Below are 22,772 nucleotides of genomic sequence, written 5' to 3'. Positions count from 1 at the left end.
TTACAAGGCTTACACTGCAATCTTCTATCATTATTTTAATGAAATAAAGCCCTTGCCTATTTCCAGAGGCAACTTTTTCCTTTCGCACACACAAAAGACATTTTTGTTACCACCCCCCCCTCCCCAATTCTGGATAGGATTCACCACAGCACGGGCAGGAAATTCAGAAAAGCTATATAAAATGCCACTGAAGATAAATTCTGAACCTTTGGAACAGCAAACAGAACAATTAAGACTCTCAGTTACACAGACCATTATGTTTAATATGAAAAACATCTCAATATAAATCGTATTTATAAAAAACATCCATACCATCTCTCAGATAGCATCTTACATAGTTGCAGCTGAAGGAATGTGAAATATCCATTTTAGGTTTCACCTATTGTATCGTGTACTTTCTGTCTCCCACTTTGCTAGGGGGAGTAAACCTAGACTAAACACCTCCACTTTGTGGGTCATGTGAAATGCACATCTTTACTAGATTTAGATTAATATTGGTAGCAAACTTTTAAATCAAGAGAAACTTCAAAACAATTCTCAAAAAAAACCACCACAATTAGAACACACACCCAAATGTGCTCGTCTGGCAGGTGACACTCTCCAAGAGACCATAAAGATTCACATCACAAAGATGACAACATAAGCAGATTCTAACAGAACAAAACCAGACGGCAGAGATTTTGGAAGGGAGCATATAGTCACCAGGAGCTTCCAGGCTCTGTTTGTGAGGAACAGGTCTAATACATTCAGACAAGAAACACATTTCACTTGAACTCATCTCAGAGTCCCCTCTTTCAGGTGCAATCAAGAAGCCTTCTCTTGCTTTCTCAGGATTGAATCATTTTCTTCTGTGTGTCAAAGACATATCTTTTAAAGAGAAGAGAGATGGTAACAGGTTGGGCTGAATCATTCTTGCTGCTTTCGTCCTCTTTGATTGTATCCCCCTTCCCTGCCTTGGATTTCTTCTTGGAGGCAACAGTAAGAAGCATCTTGGTATCTGGCTTCAGTCCATCTGTAAAAAAAACCCCAAGAACACGCATGACAAACACGTTCAACATCACACTCCAGTATAAATGGAAAAAACAGACAAGCTTACTTCTCAAAGCAACCAAAGAAAATAAGAAAGTAAATAGATGCATTAGGAAAGTCACCTGTCTGCATCACACTTCTGGAATATGGTAACTCACGTGAAAAATAAGAGAAGCCTTCAAATATAGTTCACACAGTGATACTCCAAATTCAATGCAGTATCTTCACGGTTTTCTTCTACAGCTTTTAAATACAGGCAAAAATTTAAACAAGCTAGACCAACTTGCCTGGTCTAAGCCTTTTTACCCGCTTTCTACCAGCAGACCTCTCCTATTATTTACATACATCTCCCAAAGTTTCTTCTCATTATTAAAGAGTATTTATAAAAATATAATTCACGAATGAAAAACAACTAGTAAAATACTAAAATTATATAGAGCCCTAAGATTCAGAACGTTCTTGAATGTCTTTATCCTAATTTACCAGACCTGCCAGAAGCACACTGCTTAGGTTTTAACAAATTACACTGTTTTGTGAGGTTTGGGGTTTTTTTTGTTTGTTTGGGTTGTTGGGGTTTTTTTTGGCTAAAACACAGTATTTGTTAAGGGTTTAAACTGTCATTTTTTAGGAGAACTACAATTAACCTGTGCAGGATTCTGAGGACTGAACTTAAGTCTTTCTCCAGATATTTGTGCTGAACAAAAATATTTGTCCTTTTCTTCCTAAATGGCTAGGGCTTATAACACTTTAATATTTTCTTTTAACTTGACACATTGGTGACATTTCAGATAAGAAATGCAAGATAGCGAAGTCCATAGAAACACTGTAAAACAAGAGAGATGCAGTTCCTAAAAGACCACTCCTGAAGAATTGCCTTCTTAAAGCAAAGGACAGCAAACCTCTTGGAAGCTTATTCAGTGCCACCCGAATACACTGTAATGTGGTTCTCAGGCACGTGGCCAAATTCAGTTCAGGTATTTTTAACCTGTGGTGTCACATAACCTTATCTCAAACACTTAATCAGCTTCTCTCCCCTCATATTGAAATTCAGATGCGGATTCTCATATCACAGCCTGACAAAAAGATTGAGATGCTTATGATTTACTGGAGACAGGAGGTCTACAAGCACAGGTGATTTGCTCCAGCACAGACGCATCTAGAGGCACTTACAGCTGATTGCAGGGGGACACAGCACCAGAGCCCACCTTCTCATCTTGCTGTGTCAGGTAGCAAATTGTTTCAAGCAGCATCCCCCCTGCATGGCGAGGGGGACGAAATGAGGGAAGTGTTGAAGCAAAACCAGGGAACTGTTGATTTTGCCATTTCATAGCCAGAGGCTGTACAACAGCCCCAATGCCCTGCAGCGCAGCCTTGGGGACTGCTTGGGAAACAGAGGGGTCTTGCTTTTTTTTGAAAAAAATGCAAGAGCACAAAAGAGGAGAAAAGCAACTCATGTTGTACATAACTAAATAAGTTGGAGCCTACACTAAGGCTGCAGAAGTCCAGCATTAAGCAGAATCTGCTTCATACAGTTGTGCAAGATCTTTTATTTCACAGTCAAGACAGCAGCCATCTTCTCTTTTCAGATAGCAGAATACAGAAAAAGCAATGATTATTTAATTGTGAAAATAATTGAGAATGTTTTTCCTTGATGGTTCAGAAGTCTGATAATGACTGTCTTTGCACGTGTAAGGTTCAATTAATCAAACTAGGTAATATGGCACGGCCAGACCACATATTTATTACATGGTTTTATTACATTGTCTAGTCATGTTTGATGCAGCTGTTTCAATTTTTAATTGGATGCTTTCATATAAATTCCATTAATATCATTAGCCTTACAATTACTTCATCTGCATCAGGAAAAATAATTTATCATTACATGAAAAGGAACTTATTTCTTATTTGGAAAGCTCCAAGAACATCTTGGGTTCTGCTGAAAAAAAATTGCAATAGTTAAAAAAAACACCAAACCAAACCCAAAATAAAAACAGCAAAAAGAGTGACCTCACAGTCCTGCTCTCCACCTTTGCAGGATTTATTTCACTTTATGTGTTTTCTGCTGTTTTGACCAACCTAATTGTAAGTGTCCCTGAACAGGGTTTCCTCCACTTTCCTGGGAAGACCATTTATTTTTCAGACAAAGAAACATTTCATTTTGCTTTCTAGTCGGTTTCCCTTTCTGGGTCTTATCACTATTACTAATGTTGCTGTTACTGGCACATTACTGTTAAAGAAAGATGTTTAACTAAATCCTTTCAGAAAGACACACTCTAAATTAATTAAAGCAAACAAATCCTAAAACACTTCAATTTATGTTAGTAGGCTTCGCAAGACTCTAATTTCCAAAAAAATGCTAATTGGCGGAAAGGAGAGAGGAAGGGAGGAGATGGGGCATTAAAATTGCAGCCAAAATTTTCCCTGGCAGGTATCTGCAGCAAGGCACCAAGGCTGCTACTGCAAGCCCTTGCCTGCAGCCAGGCAGAGAGTGCCCCCGGGGGGGTGTCAGCCCCTCTGCCCCCAGCAACGCTGCCTGCAAGTGGGGAGCTCCCAGCCGTGAAGATGGAATAACCACTTTGGATAAACGGAGCTTCAAAAACTGCCAGAGGCACCGGTGAGCACCTGGATGGCCCAACACATCCGAAACCTGGTCTATCATGTTAGGTGTTTAAACCAAGAGTCTCATGTTTGCAAAATTTCGTTTTCAAATAAAAAGGAGATGCTGCACGTGGAACTGTCCTGGGGAAAACGTGTTTAGAACTGAGCAATCTCATCTCCTCCACCCTTATCACTAACTTCCACACATGGAGAGGACAGACCTCACCTGCAACCATTAACACCCACGTGGACTCAAAAAAAGGTATTGCGGATTAAGAAGTTCATGGAAGAAATGGAAGAACGTGGTAGTTCCTACCAGTGAAGTGACGGGCTGACAGCCAAAGGCGGCTCAGGTATGATTAAATTCACAAGGTATCTAAATTACCTAATCAGATCCCACGGCCCACATTCTGCAAACAGATTAGGTGGCTGGCATCGTACCCTAACAAATGGCATTTTCTGTTTTTCTGCTCTGGTGCCAGGAGGTCTAAGGGCTGAAGAGGCTCCGTGATAGGGAGCAGCACAAAGGAGCAGGCAGGGAGAGACAGGCGGGGAGGCGCAATCGGGGTTTCATCTACCTCCGTGGATTTCTCGCGTTACACACAATGCATGCTTTACATTTTACAAAACCAAGGAAATGAAGGGAAATATATCTGTCACCGAAGAAGACATCAGAGCTTTAATAGCTGAAATGACGGATATTTTTAGATGGAGGTCTAGTTTAACTTACTTACATTAAGGGTCTAATCTCTCCTGAACAATAGCTATGCGAGCTTGAACACAGTGAAAAATCTGTTCCATTAATTAAGTGCTGCCTGTACTACTTGGATTTGTAGCAAATGTTAATAGATTTTTTTCCCCCCCCTCTGTTGGACAATTACTTTATTTTGCCAAGTTGCTAATGGATTAAATTGAAAAGGACCATGTGTTTAAAAAAAGAAAAAAAAAGACTTTAGCTTCAAAGTTCTAAGAAATGCCTTGCATACAACAGTGGAAAATACCTATGTATTAATATTATTAATGGGCAGTCCTCAGAGGCGCATAAGATATTTGAAAAGCCTAGCGAATTCATTCCCACGTCTGTAACAAGTACCCAGACAGGTCTTACATAAAATGTACTCGTAGCATCAACTAACTCAGGTTAGATATGAAAATCTAGTTGTAAAAGAGTTCAATCCACTTGATTCTTTTGGTTTCAACTACTGTTAACAATTAACAAATAAGAATACACACACTTAACACTATATCCTTTGTCTCAGTATGGCCTCAAGGATTTAGTCCAAATTGAGCCATTTATAAATGCAAAAAAGCAAATTTTCAAATTCAAATGAAAAGTGATACTTCATCAGGAAAAATACTTTCCAAGTCTAAGAATAGTTTCACATGCATAAAATAAAGGACAAATGCCGTGTTTTATACAGTTTTAATAAATAAAAGCTAGCTTAGTGAACTGCAGTATCTTACACAGTTAAATGCATTGCAGCCTTGAGTTTTACAACTAGTCATGCAAGAAATTTGCATAGAAACACTCAGCTTTCAGTAATTTCATATGGGAATTTTGCATTGCAAAATTCTGGACCCGTTCTTGTGTATAAACACAGGAAATCAATTTTGCTCCCCCTCCCCTTCCCCTCAATGAAAACACTAACAGCTACACAAGTTTTAGGGTGTCTGTAATGCTTCATTTTCTCCTTAGCTTAATCAGGCCTCAGCATAACAGGGACCCAGCAAAGCCTCAGGACCAGCACCCCGTGCCCACCCCGCGGTCCCTGCACCACGCTGGGGGAACAGCCCGCACACCAGGCTGCTGGGGAGCGCCCCTCAGCACACACCTACAGCGTATATACGTGTCCATAACCAGCCTGGTTTACTTTCACTTTGCTTTTACTACTACTACTTCATCTGGACGGCGGATGAAAGCTGATACAGCATCTGCTCTCCTAATTCCTTTGGTTAATCCAACGCAGGGTGAAGGAGCACCACTGTGCTTTTTTCCCCATATACATTTTTCTTTCAACTGATACCTGTAAGCTTAGATCCTACTTTTCTTTTTTACCTTTTACGTAACTTCCCCACTTCGCTTCCTCCTTCACTTAATATTACCATTCCTCTTTATCAACATCTTCTGTCATCTTTGTTGTCTTTTTCCTTTTTTTTTTTTCTTCTTAATCTTCTGCTCCTTCAAAAGGTCTCCGAAGGTTTCTGCTCTTTTTCCTCAAGTCCAGCTCCTCCTTCCTTGACTCCCAATTCCACTTGCTATTCTGACTTTCTGGGGTTTTATACCTCTTTCCTATTCCAACTTTATTTTTCGGATTTCCCACCTCCATATTTCTTCTATTTCCACAGATCCCCTCAATATTTAGGAACAGCCCCGTCTCTTTCAAAGCTAATTAAACTTTGTGTTTGAACAGAAGATTTTAAAGACTGAATGCCAGACACATTGCAGATGAGAAGATAATACAGTATCTTGTAGCCCAGCCAGAAACAGGAGTAATTTTTAAGCAACTGATACACACATCATTGAAAACAGGTGTAATAATACAGGTGCAGGGCATGCTCTCCAGCACAGCCAAGGAGAATAATTTATTTTGCTGAACTTCAACAACTCTCTTCTCACCCTTGTAAGAAAAGCCTACTGCTAATTATCCCAGTCACCCCCAATAAACGTTAAGGTATCTGCATGGATGATTAGAGCTTTCTTGCATCATTAAAAATTGTAATGGGGAAAAAATATATGAAAAGATTTCAAGTTTCCTGACTCCTAAGAACTTTGCTTTCAGGTCACAATTAAAAGTTCATCCTACCAATGGAAAAATCAGCAAACGGATCACACCAACTGCCTGCAATGGTACATGCCATGGTTTGCTGGGAAAGCACCACCTTGGGATACTTACCAACACTTTAGGAAAAAGCACATTGAGGCTACACCAGTAGCTACCACGGGAATAGAAAATACTCCCTTTTGCACTCACTATTAAGAAATCCTAGACTATTCTTGACCTGCTGATATGATCTCCAAACCTGCCATTCCATTCAGGAATTTGTGAGCAGAGTTTCAGTGGAAAATGGAACTTCATTTTTCCCACCTGTAAACAAAATATCCTATTCACTTCCTTCAGACACTACAGGTACGAGACTTAACTACCTGCAGTTTCTTGTTTCCTGTCAACATTGAAATACTAAAAATTGACTAAACATCAAAGAATAAGTTAACATAGCACACTGGATGTTGGAAATAATTTTTATTCAAGTCAAAAGTAACCTTTTAATATGACAAGCAGACATTCTTCTTTCTTCCGGGGGGGGGGAAGCAAAACTTGAAAGAGGCAAAGGGTTGGGGATAATCCTCACTCACAATGGATTATTCATAACAGCTGGTTTTCACAATTTCAGGATTTCCTTAAACTGAACCCTCAGAGCCTGAACCCTAATTACACAGTTAAGGAGTGTGTGCCTGCATCAACTCTTCTGTTAACAGCGTACAAAAGCCAGTTGACCTGAAAATCAGAAATAATTAGAGCCCCAGATGGAGACATCCACGCCACAGCCTGATGCAGAAGGGCTGCACCTGAGAGTGGACAAAGTCCAGTCTCTCCCCCTTCTTTTGGCAACGACAGATTATTGAAATGAAATACAAACTTTTTGCCAGTACCACAGGACGCCGAAATCCAGTACTTCAGCACAACATAATTATAAACTAATTAATTTTTTTTCTTGCAACAGCTATGTATATTCAGCCAAGACTTAACCCCCCCACATTTATCTATGTTTAAATAGGGGTACGAGGTTCAAATACAGCACTCTTATCTGTTTCAGATTCTAATCAACTTTAAAACAAGGAGAACAAATCTATCACTAGTTTCCAGCAAAATTAAGAGAAATACCAATGGTACAAGTCTTGGTTCTCAGAGTCCCACAATACACTAGGCAAGCACACATTTGTTCTCCACCTAGTCCCAAACCATGTCAGCTGTCTATAAAAGAGCTATCAGTAACCCGGGCTCTAAAAACATAAAAAATGTGTGCAATTATCGCTGAAGTAACATTCTGGAGCAGAAGCACTGCAAAGTCAGAGGATCGCTTTGCCCGGCTCCTCCTGTCACAGTTTTCTCTACAGTCAGACAGAAAGGACAAGAATAATGGAAAACAAAATCATGTTCCTTGAATACTTTATGTTAAGCTATAAGGTAGCAACTCTGTTTCTCTCCTCTGCTAAAGATATCCAGAATTCTACCTTTTGATTTTATTCAAGCTAAGGTGGTCTTTTTTCTCCTTCAGTGTCCCAGAAAAACAAACCAACCCTGAGCTGATCAGGAAAAGCAATGTTGTTGTAAGCCTTCCAAGAACAAGAGTACTACGTTACTCTGCCCATAAACACGGTAATAGGAACATTAGATATGCCACACCACATCTAGTACGCTGGATGACCGGTCATCTTGAGACCGCTAGCCCTATCTAACTTGGCATCCATCGGCCTGTCATTAATATACTGTGTTTCACAAAGAGCAGGGACGAAAACAGTGTCCTGAGCTACCCAGAGCCTGGGATCAGGCAGGAATTCTCTACCTGACATCAGGGTCAGTACGTCAACCTATGAACCTTTCTAGCCAAAAGATTTAAGTACAGTGCTCCTACAGGAGCCTATCTACTCTGCTCCTAGCTATTCATCACCATGATAACAAGCATAATATGATTACCTGGACAATTTCAATGTAATAGTTGATCAGAGACTCACTCAAGAAACAAGGGATACTCCCTTCCCTTGCTACCCTCAGGAGCTCAGGATTTGAGCTTCAATTACTTTCACAGATCAGGCAATGAATTTTACTTATGTAAATCCCTTCACAATTCTCCAGTAATTCCATTTTGAATTCACACCACCTTTCCCCACATCCCTTGTTAGCTCTCTCAAATATTCTGCTAGAGTTTCAAGCTCCAGACTAGATTCATTTTTCTCTTCTGGCTGGTACAAGATCTGTTACTATCACCTTGCCTGGCCTGTGAATATTAATAGGCCTACAAGGTGAAGTTGGCCAGGGAGAACAACAGACCTCCAAGGAGGCCAGAAAGTAGATTCCTTCCTTCCTTCTAAAAGAGAATTACACCAATGCCTCAGTGTGGCAGTGGATCTATGCAAAAAATCCATAATTCATTGTCTGATGACAGAGACAAGAAAAAACCAACCATCTTACAGCCACTTTGAGCAGAAGTAGGCTGCCCCGCGTTCTGACAGCCAGCCTGCACCAACAGAGCTATTCCCGCTGTCTCAGCTTGGTAGACTGTTAGGAAATCCTTAACTACTACAACATTTTCCCATAATTTGGGGAACAGCTGCCCCGTACCACATCAGAGAAGGCTGCAGTTCAGTGGTGAGCTGAATTGAGTCTTGTGTATCAATTTGTTAAGTTTACACAGGCTTTTGGACTGAAAGACGTTATTGTAAGAGGTGGTACTACTGGAAACAACATGGATTTCATTACGGGTTCCTACTTAGCAGGGAAAGAGCTAATCTTCCTTGATGAGGAAGACAGAAGCTGTTTTAATTCAAGAGGCTGACCTAGGTGAAGTTCAGGCCAAAGCTGTATTTGGAAAACTCTCACATCAAGCTGGACACAACCCTTTCAAGCTCAGTGCCAATTCTACACAATGGCTTGAACTGCACTCTCCGGCAGTCCTTAAAGGCACATTTTGTATCTTGGCTTTTGCTGCAAGCAATCAAGAAAGAATGCAAGAAAACAAAACTGTTTCCCAAGCACTGTTTGCTGGTGCCATAATTAATATAATCAAACAATTCCACAAATTGCTTCCAATTGCTGGCGTCACTTTCATGTGCAGAGCCAGACTTTCAAAGAAGGGCCCTTCTTGTCCTACGTCCTTACACTGGTAACCCTTGCTTCACACAATAGTAAACAAGACCTCACTAAATAGTATAGGGTAATTTGTACTGTAATAGGTCCCCAAGGCACCATGGACACAATTTGAAATGCCATCTAATTTTTCTTTTTAATTAAAAAAGCAGTTACTATATTTAAACAACAACACAAAAAAGTTCAGAGGGGACAGATTGGAGTTTCCCACAGCTCTCTGGGAGTTTTCTCAAGGTCAGGAAGAGTTTTATAGGCTCAATTGGTACACATTTTTTTTCTTTAATTAGTCTGCCATACCCTCTGCATGAAGTCAGCGTCTTGATTTTCAGTCTGATATTTTTCATATTGCTAAACGGAGCACAGACTCGAGCACCACACCATATCTAATGGCTGCTGAATGGTTATCAATGCCATACCTCCCTATACGTGTCTCGCAGGCAGCCCCTTCCCTCTTCTTAGTCATAAACTTGTCATCTACACCAAGGACACCCAGCATACCACATTGCACTGGGAGTCAGCCATTCATTCACAGCTTTATGCTTCTCAACTTCCAGCAAGACAATCAGGATATATTAACCTATTTCCCAAATTTACATAACATAACCACATATTAACCTTTTTTTTTGTGGCAAAAGTAAAATGTAATAATCAAACACCAGATACAGATGGACCATTGTCATCTGAAGCCATGCAGCAGGACAGATTTCTGCACTTGACAAATACCCACCCTGTATCATACCACTGCTCTGCAATCATCTCATTTTTTAATTAAGTCTACACATTATTTAAGTCTGCACAAGCCCACACAACACTTCAGAAGAATATGTGCTGTTCCCACAGTGGGTTTTCCAAAATGCCCCCTCAACCAAACATACCTTTCAGCTCTAAAATGAAGTAACATCTTGAGACTTTCATTTCTTGGCTAGTTGGCCATACTTCAGTTGAGAGTACCAAACCTGACTTTGTCTTACAGATCAACATATATTTTACTTGCCATTATGTTGTGTGCCACAACCGTTTGTTGGCTAAGCCCTCCTATGGCAACTCTCATAAAAAGACGACAACTTCACACTTGTTGGAACATAACTATGACTTATATGCTCTACACAATTTTTTGTCTGTGTATGCCAGCGACTAGCTTTAGTACGGGTTACATGGGAGGCTTCAGTGCACCGTCATCACTATAGGGTTCAGGCTACACAAATTAAGTGTGTACAATTACAATGGATCAACTTGCAAAGCTACAAGACAACCACTAAGATAATTTTTTTGGCCTCAAATCCAACACTGTTCCATTAGCCTAAAAGAAAGACTTTTCAAATTAATTTCTGATTGGGCTATACAAGTGCTTTCAGTACATTAACAAGGTTGCAATTTATGCCAGCCGATATATCACACCTGCAATTATTGCTAAACTCTGTTTTCACTTGGTGGCCAGTCAAGGTCCATGCAGCCATCGAGATCCTGCCCAAGCGCTGTACTCTTTCTCCCAGCATACCTACCAGGAAAGGCAACTCTCATACTGATTCTGTGCTTTCAGTCTGCACATTCTTCAAGCTCCATGAGGCAAAAACTGAGCTCATGGAAAATGCTCAGTGCACAATGGGAGCAACTGTGAAAAAATAACGCAACTAATAAGGACATCAAATTATTAACACAAAAGGACATCAAATTATTAACACAAATATATTTAACGTAGTTGGAAGCCTGGAGGTGTAGACAGGCTCTTGTTACAATTCAACAATAGGAAAGTTACAGGCAGGTCAGCGTGAAATATCCAAGCCCATTCAAGACAGTCAAAGACAGAACAGTGCCTTAAAATCAGTTATTGTCACTGGACCTCTAAGAAGCACTCTCCCAGGAAGGGAGAGAAAAAACAAACATGCAGATATCAACACAATGAGTAAAATTTGGCAGAGTCTATGACAACTGTTGCACAGGACAGATTTTCACAAATTTTATTGTTGAGGTTGTCCTTGCTGGTTAAATCCTTAAGAGGAACAAAACCATAAAAATGTTCCAAAAAGTACAGTCAGGTATGTAAAAATAGATCAAGGAACCACTAAGCATAGGAGCTTTAAAATCCGTAGAATATCTAGTTAAGACTAAATTCATATCCAGTGAGGGAGGTCTCAGCCTGGAGCTACTCAACAGTGGGCCAGAAAATACTTTTGATTGTGCTTTTTCAGCACTCCAGTACCTATAAAATAGTAAATAAACAAAACCAACAATGTTCATGATCTATGCACTAAGGTGAGTGGAAACAACTGAAAACATGTTTTGAATTCAACACAAGGGACTAAAATTTCATCAGCCTAGTGAAAAGGCAACAACAACAACAGTACCAACAGACTGTCTCTCCTACAGCAGCCTTTCAGAAATGCATACAATGCGGAAGAAGTTCAGGTTAGCAGATCTGACACAGAATCAAAGGCAATTCATTACAAAGCAGCTTCAAATCAAAGTGCTAGATCCGCAGGCCTGTCTGTAATCCTCCCATCTTGCCTGCGACTCTTGATGTGGAGTAGGCACCACAGAAGCCAGTTAAGCTGGACCAACTCTGCTGATGTATCCCAGGCATCTGCTGCTCAGCACTGGTCCAGAGTTTAAGTTTGGCGATATTCATCTTCCCCTGGGCTGCCTTTATAAAGCAATCCTGAACAATGGGAATTCAGAATAAAGAATAAAACATTTAAAAAAAATTTTTTTTCAACTTCTAGGCAAAGGCCTTTAATGTGATTAGAAGGGGAGGGGGATTGGATAGCAGCTTTTTCTTTTTTATGTTATGTATATTGTGTGTAAACAAATATGCAATTTGCTTTAAAAAGATAAGGTGATTAAATTTTTATCAGGCTTGTACTCTGTTGTCACCACAACAAAGAGAATTAGGAGGAGGAAAGAAAGGCCTTTTTATTTGAATTATGCTCTTACCAGAGGTTCTCTACAGCACAGCTGTAAAGCCACTCAATGTTCTCCAAACAGGCCCTTTGATTGCATTTTATTCAACTTGTTTGCATTTGGAGCAATCGAAAGGAAAAGAACGCTCCACATTTTGATGTCTTAATGTTCCTTAATACCTTCTTTAATTTATATTAAGCTTCTTAACTAGGGTGATGAATTCTTCAAAAACAATAAAGACCTAGTGCAGAAATCTTTCACACACCATGAAAATTGAAATTATAATGTATTCATGGCTTTTTTTGTTATGAAAAAAACTTTATTTAGAAGAAAGATTTAAAGCGTATAAAAAAATCCTGAAGTTGTATGAAAATTACTTGATCCACAGAAATAGATGAAAGTTCAAACTAATTATTACAAGCAAAATAACATGTTGTGGGAAGCGGAGGAGAATAAATAGTATGCGAGTGTTGGGTTGTTATGAAGTGTTCAGTCTTAAGAATCTATAAATTCCTTTTCTATGGTTTTCTACCAAAAAAGATGCTGGAAATTTGTATAATTTTGTTTTAGCAAGACAAATTCAAATGTTTGTCAGTTCTTCCTCCCCTATTATTCATACACTTCTTCCCTAAAATGGCTCTTCAGGTTCACAGTTCCACAGTGTATTTCCCTCCCAATGTCTTTCACAGTCTGCCAAGACCAACAGCACACACCGAAATGGGTGAAGCCCGCAACGGGGCACATGTTCCTGGGTAAAGCTGCCAAACTGAAATGCCACTCCCAGGTGGACCTCAGTCGAACGGGAGGCAGGCTGCACAAGAAAAGCAAGGGCCATGTAACAAAGTACGGAAGAGGCTACCTGAGGGATGAGACTGGATGGGTTTGTTTTTGCAGGCACCGCATGTTTTCCAGCTATAGTTACAGGATGCTCAGTCTGGTTAAGCTTCAAACACTAAATACCTGGCCCACGTAACAAAACTCACTCAACGACTGCGGTGTTCTTAAAAATCCCTTCTGCAAAAATTGAACAGAGCTTCCAGTGAAAGTCCATTATGGTACAAATTAGTCTTAGCAAGGAACATCCAAAAGAGCTTATTACTGCTTTGCTTCCCAATTTGTCTACTATTTTACGTTTGGGGTTTTTTTTTTTTTTTTTTTAACTTAACTTTACATTCCAATGCAACTTCTTCAGTCCTCAGCAATACATATGCATGTGCACATGTATAGCTACAAACACCTCGCCTTGCTCCCCTTTTTCCTCTGCAAAGAAAGTCCAGAGAAGAAAGCAGCAAGCCACTGCTGGCACCACGTCTGCGAACACCAACACAGTGCCTAGAGCTGCGCTGCAGTAACTGGGTGCACGGGTATTACAGCAGTGGAGAAACGAGCTTCCTAAACAAATCCTAAACTACATGAAATCAGTTGAAATATCCTTGAAATAACGTATTTGAAAAAGAATGTACATTTTCATCTGGAATGACTGTTATTTTTTGTCAACATCCACTGACTGCTCACCTACCTTCCCCGAGTCACATTTTTAAGGAAATTCCAGGAAAGCTCAAATTAAAACCTCATGATAGAGCCTGCCACATTTACAAAATGCTTGTGAAAAAGTTTGCTTAGCTCTACCAGCAATCAACTGGTCACAATAATTAAAACTTTTTTTTTTTTTTTAAATTCACATCACTGCACTTACCATAGAGTAACACAATGCTGATCTTAATCTAATGCACATGCACCCTGGGTGAAATGACACCTCCCACCACTGAACAGGGTCACACCATACAAGCACAGAAGCATCAAAACCTAAGGGTTTAAGAGCATATATGGATCACTACAGCACAACTGAAAAATCTCTCTCAACAAGTATAGCAAGAAATTGCAGACTTTGTCAAAGGCGGCACAAACCATCTTTACAAACCATGTCATCACCCTCTGCCACAGTATCATGTTTTCTTCACATCTATCCTAAAAACTTAATCACTGCTTTTGCAGGAAACAGTAGAGACACAAAGCAACGCTAGACAGTTATTCAAGCACAATAATTATCTTCTAACAGCTAACACCTACTGTACCCCACCTATTAAAACTTTCATCTCCTTTAAGGGAGCAAGTACAAAATTTACATATCCAAAACAGTATTTATGTATGTATCCAGTTAGAAATCTTAACTGTTGTATCTAGGAAAGCTTGTGCCTTTAAGCAGAAATGATTCATGAATTTTAATTTGTTTTAAATGTTGAAAAATTCCATCCAAGTAAATTGAGTCAACAAGCCAGCAAAGGATGAAGACATGTATCTGTTTTTTATTTAAAAAATAAAAACCTCAAGTCTATACATTTCTTAGTCACCCACAAATCCTCTAGCAGTGAAAAAACACTTTGCAATAACTAAGTTTCCTGCATTTCTTTTAATTAAGACACTATGCTTTTCCTCGTTCAGAACATGCTGGTTGAACACTACTGAGCTTTAACTGATTCTCTATGTATTAACCACCATTATTTTAAAATATTCTTATAGAAATAAATTAGCCAGTGATTTTGGAAATTGGGAAAGTGGGGGATATCTGCAGAATGGGACTCTTCCTGTAAGCTACTTCAATATCATTAATTTTGAAAAGGTAAAGTCAGCAGCCTACCCTCCAAATAAAACCACTTAAAATTAATATAAGCATTATTTTTAAAGGCATAACTTACTTACATTCCCCTTTGCAATACCAAGACTTTCACTTCAGTCTTTTAATGTTTTTTCTCAGTAATCACAAAGACCAGAAATAAACCTTTGAATACAAAGTTAGTGTTTTCTAGTAATTCATTTACCGTACTTGGGCTCCATGTAAACAGCAACATTCACAAATACAGTCACAGTGATACGTTTATAAAGGGGCAGGCACACTAAATCAGACTTTAAATGAGACAAGTTGCAGAGACAGTGTGACACAGACCTAACATATATTAATAACTTAATACCTCTATCCATGCCACAGCGATACTTCCATTTTTCTAGGCAAGCACCCAAGGGCTGGGTTTCCTTCCTCATTACACTCTTCCTGGGGCACAGACTGTTCTAAAACCCAGTCAAGTAAAATATCAAAAAACACAGGTACAGCCTCTGCCCAAGTCCACATTAAGCAGATCATATTTAAGGCAGAAGGAGATTAGCTTTCCTGAGCCATCCCCCAAACAGATTCTCTGCATCTTTCTGAAATGTCCAGGTGCTGATGTTGTTTAGAAATAAGATGCAGGCAGTGCACAAGGCTCAGATGCAGAAATTAAGAAATGTCCTGATGCCAGCTGGTTGCTGGAAAAGAATGAATTACAGCAACCTAACTTACAAGATTCCCACTGCCTATGCCAATCTGTTTGAGGGTCTGGGTCCAAATCCAGCAGTGAGAGGGAAAAGGTTTGCAACTAGTATTTCAGGGTGTTACGGCAGCCAACCCAGCTCTCCAGACTGGTGACCTGGGTTGAAGAGTCACTGCACATTTCCAACGCACCAATTTACTTTGACTTGCATTGCAAAAATTCCAAACCTCGCAAATAAATTTGATGTTTCTAGGGAGTGTAAAAGGCAGCACTGAAGAAGAGGAAAATTAGATTACAGAAGATGTAATATGACCAGCCAAAACACACAAACAAGTTAAAAATTAATTAGCCCCACTACCAAAACCACAAAGGCAACATCTTGTGTGACAACAGTTGATTTCATTAAGTTTGCGTTCTAGTACAGTCCATTTCAGGAGCAGGAGTTCTCACATCTCAAGATTTATTTTTATTGACAAATAACTGTTAAACATTTGCCTTGTACTAACATATCGATGTTTATGATATCCTGACTTACTCAAAGACAACACAGAAACTTAGTTTAGCCTATCAACATAAACGACTTGTGAGTGACCCTATGAAAGCATGGAGTATCTTTTGCCCACAGTTTTGCTAGAATACTGGATTTCTAAAGAGGGGAGAATAAAAGATTAGACAAATTCACACTCAAATTATGTTCTCTGAAGCCTCTTCTACATCTTCCTCTTAGCATCCATTATGACACTGCTGCAGTCAACTTTGCACTTCACCACACCTAGAAAGACATCCAATAAAAGGAAACAGTGTCCCTTCCAGTACCCATCTGTGCCTGTGTTCTCTGTTTAGACCCCTGCCTCAGGGTTTTAATTCCCTCCACTCTTACTCTCTGGTTAGCCTCAGTGGTCCTGATGTCTCCACTTATTGCTCAGGGCAGAGCTGATCAACTGCAGGTTCTGTGACGGCAACCAAGAAGCCATTTACAATTCCAACAGCTGTTACTGATTTTGCAGCAGAATCATGGCAAATCTGTGGTTCAAACCCTCCCTTCTTACAAGCAGGGGGAAACAAGAACAATATATATATATAAAAAAAACAAAACACCACCAAAAAAAGGGCAGGACTAGGAAAGCATCATGGACAAAGGGCACAGCCCTAGCCGATAACCATTTTCTCTGTGCAAAGCTAGCGACATAGAGACTATTATACCATGTTAAGTCAAGCCTGAGGTCCTATCTTATCTAGCTTCCTTCCTTACCAGCAGATATCAGAGGAGGGGAAAGTCTGCAATGCACCACGATATTCAGTCACACTCCCCATTTAAAGATCTACATGCCCTGCGGACAACAGCACAGAGCAGAGCTATCTCAGGTAATGCACGGAAGCACATCTCAGGGAGGTTAATATGCCAACACCACCACCCCAGCTTCGTTAAGCTATTTCAGCCTTCGTGGATCAAAATGGAAGCGGCAGCATTCCCTCATCCTGCATATCGATGATGAGGGAACTCATGAAAGTGTTTGTTTTACATGCAGTCCATCAAGGCTATGGATCTAGAGTAGGTTCATGTTGATACTTACGCTGCTAAAATTCAAACTCTAAAAAAAGTCTCCCGAGGAGAGAAAAAAATATCTACCTAGTCTTTACAAAAATCTACCACAGGCACTCCCTTCCAAATAGGTTTAAACAACTCATAACAAGATTTTCCTCAGGACAGCTATCCATTTATCCTTTAGAAGAAATATGGGATACTACAGGGAAGGTAAGAGCCCAACTCTTTGGAAGGAAACCAGGTAGTTTGTGCCCAAGAGACACGAGTGGGTGGTCAGAACGAAACAGCATCTTCAGCTCCCTCCCTCTCAAACAAGATAAGCCTCCATGTCTTAAATGCACACACTTAAGACAGCCCATGTGGTACCCAAATTCTGCTCTATCATTTTGCAGGCAGGAATGAACCAGTCTCATTTCCTGTATTGGGCAAAAAGATACTGAGCAAGTTCACCAAGATAATTTCTGCAGTTAAGTCAGAAGTATACAGCAATTACTTTTAGGATTTTGTTTCATAATTACATGCACCACCTTTGACCTAACAATTTTTTATTAAAAAAAGAGAGCATAAGTAAAACAAACACTCAGAGGAGACCTGCTCAACTTGCAACTCCAAAGTATACTTCTAGTGAATTTCATCGGAACAAAAAAAATTTAAAAAATTCAAAAAAAATAGTTTTAACTTTCGAAGAACCTCTTGGTCGGCTGTACTGACTTCTAATGAAGTTTAGTTTGTGCTCTGCAATCTAAAATTATAATGGACAGGCCACTCTATTCCCGCCTTTTGTTCCATCCTATTTTACTACTCCCAATATATACTACCTAAATTTGTATACTCTTTAACAGTAGTTAATCTTCAATTAAAATACCTAGAGCAGAAACTAAGATAACTGGTTTAAAAGGTAAAAGCTTATTGACAAAAATGTATTCTTCATATTGCCTTTTTTTAATTCTGCATATTAAAAATGTCATTTTTATGACTTGAAAAAAGTCTTCAGGAATAATGAAGACTAACAAAAGACTGAAGAGCAGTAATTTAAAAAGCTCCATATGTAGCATCCTGATTACTGTATCAGTCCCATTTCCATAACGAAGGGAGAAGTCACCAAACTGCTGCCTGTCCTTTCTGGTGACAAGGAAAGGGCAAAGAGGACAGTGTGTTTTCAAGGCATCATCCTTCAGGCTCTAAGGGAAGAACAAGAAGTCTCCTGCAGTACAATATGTGGGTGTCAGTGTCCGGCACTTTTCTGGAATACGGTAACCCCAGCTTTGGTGGTCCCTGCACATGTACTTAATTTGGAACTAGCTGAGTTCAAAAGTTTATCCTCACTTTTTGACCTGCAAAGGTTTAGTGTGTGGGCGTGCACATGAGTGTGTACATCATACCACACAAGCTGAGATGTGCAGCCCCAATATACAAAGTATGTGAGTGTTTACGCGTATTGTTTTGCGGGCAGAACACACTGCATGTTTTTAAACACCAAAACATCCAGTATACATTGGAGTGACGTGCACTGCATGAGTGTTCAGCCTTCCCAAGCCAAACATGGCCAGCCTGCGTTTCAAAATTCAGTTAAGCTTCCAGAATTTTTGGATGTAATTTCAAAAGGGCAGATTAATGAAAAGAAATTCTTAATTGTAATACTACCTATTTAAATAGAACAGATTCAACATGCTTCACAAAAGTACAATAGCCAAACCTGCAAGCTTGACCAGATTAATGACACTGACATGCCTGCCACAGCAGGAATCCTAAGCAAAGGATTCGATAGCCACTGGATTATCTTCACATTTACAGTGTTTTTCATCACAGACACAGCAAGCTAAAAATATAAGTGAAGGAGAGATTAAGTAAGAGAGGCGGGAAGACTACAAAGCATGAGGAGGCTGGGAACCTCTCAGCACAGTAAGTTTATGAGTACCAGTGAGAAAAGTATAGGCACACACTGACAGAATGAATACTCACAACTCAGAAGAATTAAATGTATTCTCCAGCCAACATCTGAATATTTTCTTGAATTGCCCTAAAGCACTCTACAACTGCAGGCAGAAATGGCTCATCTTGGCACAAAGGATACATTTTTCAACTATTTGTCATTTTACAGCTCAGAGACAGAAGCAGGTTAGTGCCTATCAGCTAAGCTTCAGTAACTGTGAACGTCCTCCTCAGCACATCATATGCACGACAGAACATCTTCACTGGGATTTAAAAGGAGATCTAAGGTTATGAATTTATAGCACATTTGTGATGGGGTTTGAGCATTCAGACAGTCACTGATATAATGAAAAGCAACTCATTAATCCACGGAAATGTGACAGTATAGTTGAGTGCAATAGTTTTCTCAGCACTTGTGTTATTTTGAAATCTTGAATCAATTGTTTACAGAAGCTCTTCACTTGTGTTCATAGCAGTAAGTGCTCTACATACCAGCAAATCTTTAACAATTGCTAATGTGCAGCATGTATGAAATAGTTTTATTTAAATAATAAAAACCAGCTCACATAATGGATAAATAGTTTGTGATGAGTGGAAAACACAAATTTTTCAAATGGAACAAGCACTTTGTGTTGATAAAAGTTGTAACTTTCAGTCAGAATTATGCAACAGCAACTCTGTTACAAACCAGTTCCAAACACAACGGGGAAAACATTTTGTATGCAACACAAATCAAGTAATGTGTGTAGACATAATGGCATAGAAAATAAAAGTTATTTAACAGAAGAGCCCATACATCAGCAACTGAAACTGCGAATTAAAACATAAGATGGTGCCCCGGGGGGAACACTAGCACAAAGACACTACAGACGGCAAGTCTATGAAGACCAGACTACTAGACCAATGCCAAAAAAATGCAAGTCTCTCTTCAAAAGTTCCAGGGACAAAGTGAAAAGTTAACATTCAGAGCCACTGTGCATTTCTAACTTTCTTGTGACCTAAAAACCTATCCAACTTTCCATAGAAATTTCCAGTTTTCAACAGCACTGCTTTAGCATCAGAACTGAACCCCTAAAAAGTGAAAAATAAGGGTAAAAGCCCTCCGAGAAAACAAAAATTGCACTTTCATCGTTATACATTGATCATAACATCTAGTGCAACAGTCAAAGGAAACGCTTCCTATTTTTGTTTCAACATAGTAGTACCCAACTACATACCCCCCCCCCAACCAACAAAATAATAACAATAATTCCAATGTATTACTAAAGCAGACAAAACCAACTCACCAGGCAATGAAAGAGAGAAGAATAGGCTCTCAGATGCCATGCAGGCCCCTGGGCTGACAGCTCTATGCAAGGCATACACGTGCTTGCCGCTGCATGTAGCAGGGACAACACATTTATTATCTCATAAATAAACTGGATTCTACCAGTTTTGTAAGTGTCAACTGGGAGTAACTCTAGACATCCAATGACTGAAATCAGAATACAATTGAACCAATAACTGCTGCTCATACGAAGGAAAACAGAGGAACAAGTACTGCTTTACAGAAGCCCCAAAACTGTAATACAACTTGCTCTCAAGTTATTATAGCCCTAACGGATAGACATTTGGATTGGAAATTAAGAAACCAGGCCTAGGCAGCTTTGCTTGTTTGGCTTCTATCAGTTCACAGCATTATTTCATCTCTGTCTCAGCTTCCCCACTTACAAAACGGGTTTCATAATGCTACAATTCTTTATACAATACCTTGAAATAAACAGCCCTTTTTTAATACGAAGAAAAGCTCCATCTTATTAAGTTTACAAAGTGTCATTGCTGATTAAACAGCCTGTTCCTTTTAATTTCATGTTTAAACAGCTTCACTGAGGTCTGAAGATCTTGATTTATTTCTGATTTTACAAATTTTAACAAAGGCTTTTCGTGGAGATGTAATTCATGAGTTTAACATTTCATCAAATATGCTTTTGTTAAGTGCGGTTGAGCAGGCACGTTACTCAAGGTCATAAACTTTAAGTCAAATCACAGGCAACTGAGCAGCTCCTGTGCTTTTTCTATGGTCTCTGTGCCTACCACAGAAGGCTAATTATTTTACAACAAAACTTGAGAACTGTATTTTTTCCCCCAAAGCTGTATTTGTTCCTTGTTTCACTATTTCTGCTTCCAGAGCATGAATCCCTGTTTGCAGTTCATATATTCCCATCAGAACCACAATTCTGATGTAAGTAAATTACATCCTTAAGCAGCATTAATTTTTGATGGATGTGAAATTTAAACCACAAAAAGGAAAAGGTAGTGAGTTCAAAAGTCAAATAAGAACCAGAAGCGTCTCTCAGCTTGCCCAGGCTTGCTGGTTCCAACCTTCCAAGGTTGTTGGTGGAAAACACAGCTAAATTTTTTGTATTTTCTATAAAACTAAGAATAATGTCTACTGCCAATTTCTGTACCTACACCCTCGTTATGGATATTTTTTGGCCTGCAGTATATTGAGAAAGTAATTAATTGCTATCTGTATCCATTTCTTCTATAATGTAGACAGGGAGAAGTTTTCTACTGCTGGTCTGTTATTTTGGGAAAGAATCTACAAGAACCTCTGGTATATGTACATTCACTGTTACAATATTTTTTCTCCAAAATTGCTCACAATTGTCCTTCATCAAAAAGGAAGACAAAATCCTGCCGCTAGGTTTTCCTTTTTCTTTAAAACATAATTGAAAAAAGGTTTAATATAAAATAGCACATGACAAGGCATACTTCCATTGCGCTAGAAGTTAGAAACAATCTTCCAGGCCTTTAACCAAAAAAAAACCCCACCCAAAACCAACCACCACCAGCCCCCCCCCTTGTAGCATAACAAGAATCAAGTGAAGAAGCCAGATCCAAGAGGGCAGCCCCCCCAAGCCTTACACTTTGCCCACACACACCCAGGAGCCTTTACAACGTCCCCTCCTATGGCTGGAGCAAGCCCTACTCCTGTTAGGGGGCAGCTCAGAAACCAAGTACCTGTGACTACGTGGCAGAGTACCAAGAGCAGGGTGGCATGCAAACTTCCTATCAGGATATCAAACAACAACCATGAGTTATACACGTTATGTATCAACCTATTAACAAATGAAAAGACATAGGCTACAGAACATCTTGCTTAGTACAGTATCTTGCTGTGGCAGGAACACCAACGTGCATCAAGTGGTTTGACAAGGGAAAAGTCCTGTCATGACATGATCAGAAGGTACCAGATAGAGTAAAAAACCAAAACCTTAAGATGTATTTGCTAAAAAACTCATCTTTTTGTGTCCTTACAACTCTAAGATGCTAGAAATTAAGGAAAATCATTAGACCGTCCAGGCAACATCTCAGTCTAAGATGGGATAGTTCCTGAAAGTACATTTTTAGTTATCTTACCAGACTGTTTTACAAGTCTCATGAATTAGGTAACCACCAGTTTTCTTCTGAAGATTAATCCCCAGCTGAGAATGAAAACAATGGATCAAAACACACCACTATGACAAGCGATTTAAAAAAAAAAAAAATCATCATCAACAATCAATGACAACAGGCTGCTGGCTAACCTGATACCTAACCTAAAATCAAACGTAC

General features: G+C 39.5%; 1 protein-coding gene across 1 annotated transcript in view; it reads right to left on the bottom strand.

Moving 5' to 3' along the window:
- Nucleotides 1-242: 242 nt before the first annotated feature.
- The window catches only part of EEFSEC (eukaryotic elongation factor, selenocysteine-tRNA specific), a 128,729-nt gene continuing 106,199 nt past the window's right edge, over nt 243-22,772 (bottom strand). Inside the window, exon 7 of the mRNA XM_040591697.1 lies at nt 243-1,012. Coding sequence (XP_040447631.1) covers nt 828-1,012 — 185 coding nt within the window. The 3' untranslated portion in view covers nt 243-827. The remainder of the gene's footprint in view (nt 1,013-22,772) is intronic.

This window comes from Falco naumanni, chromosome 4 (genome assembly GCF_017639655.2).
Source record: "Falco naumanni isolate bFalNau1 chromosome 4, bFalNau1.pat, whole genome shotgun sequence".
Taxonomy (NCBI): domain Eukaryota; kingdom Metazoa; phylum Chordata; class Aves; order Falconiformes; family Falconidae; genus Falco; species Falco naumanni.
The sequence above is the reverse complement of the archived record's forward strand: the minus strand, read 5'-3'. Positions and strand labels throughout refer to the sequence as shown.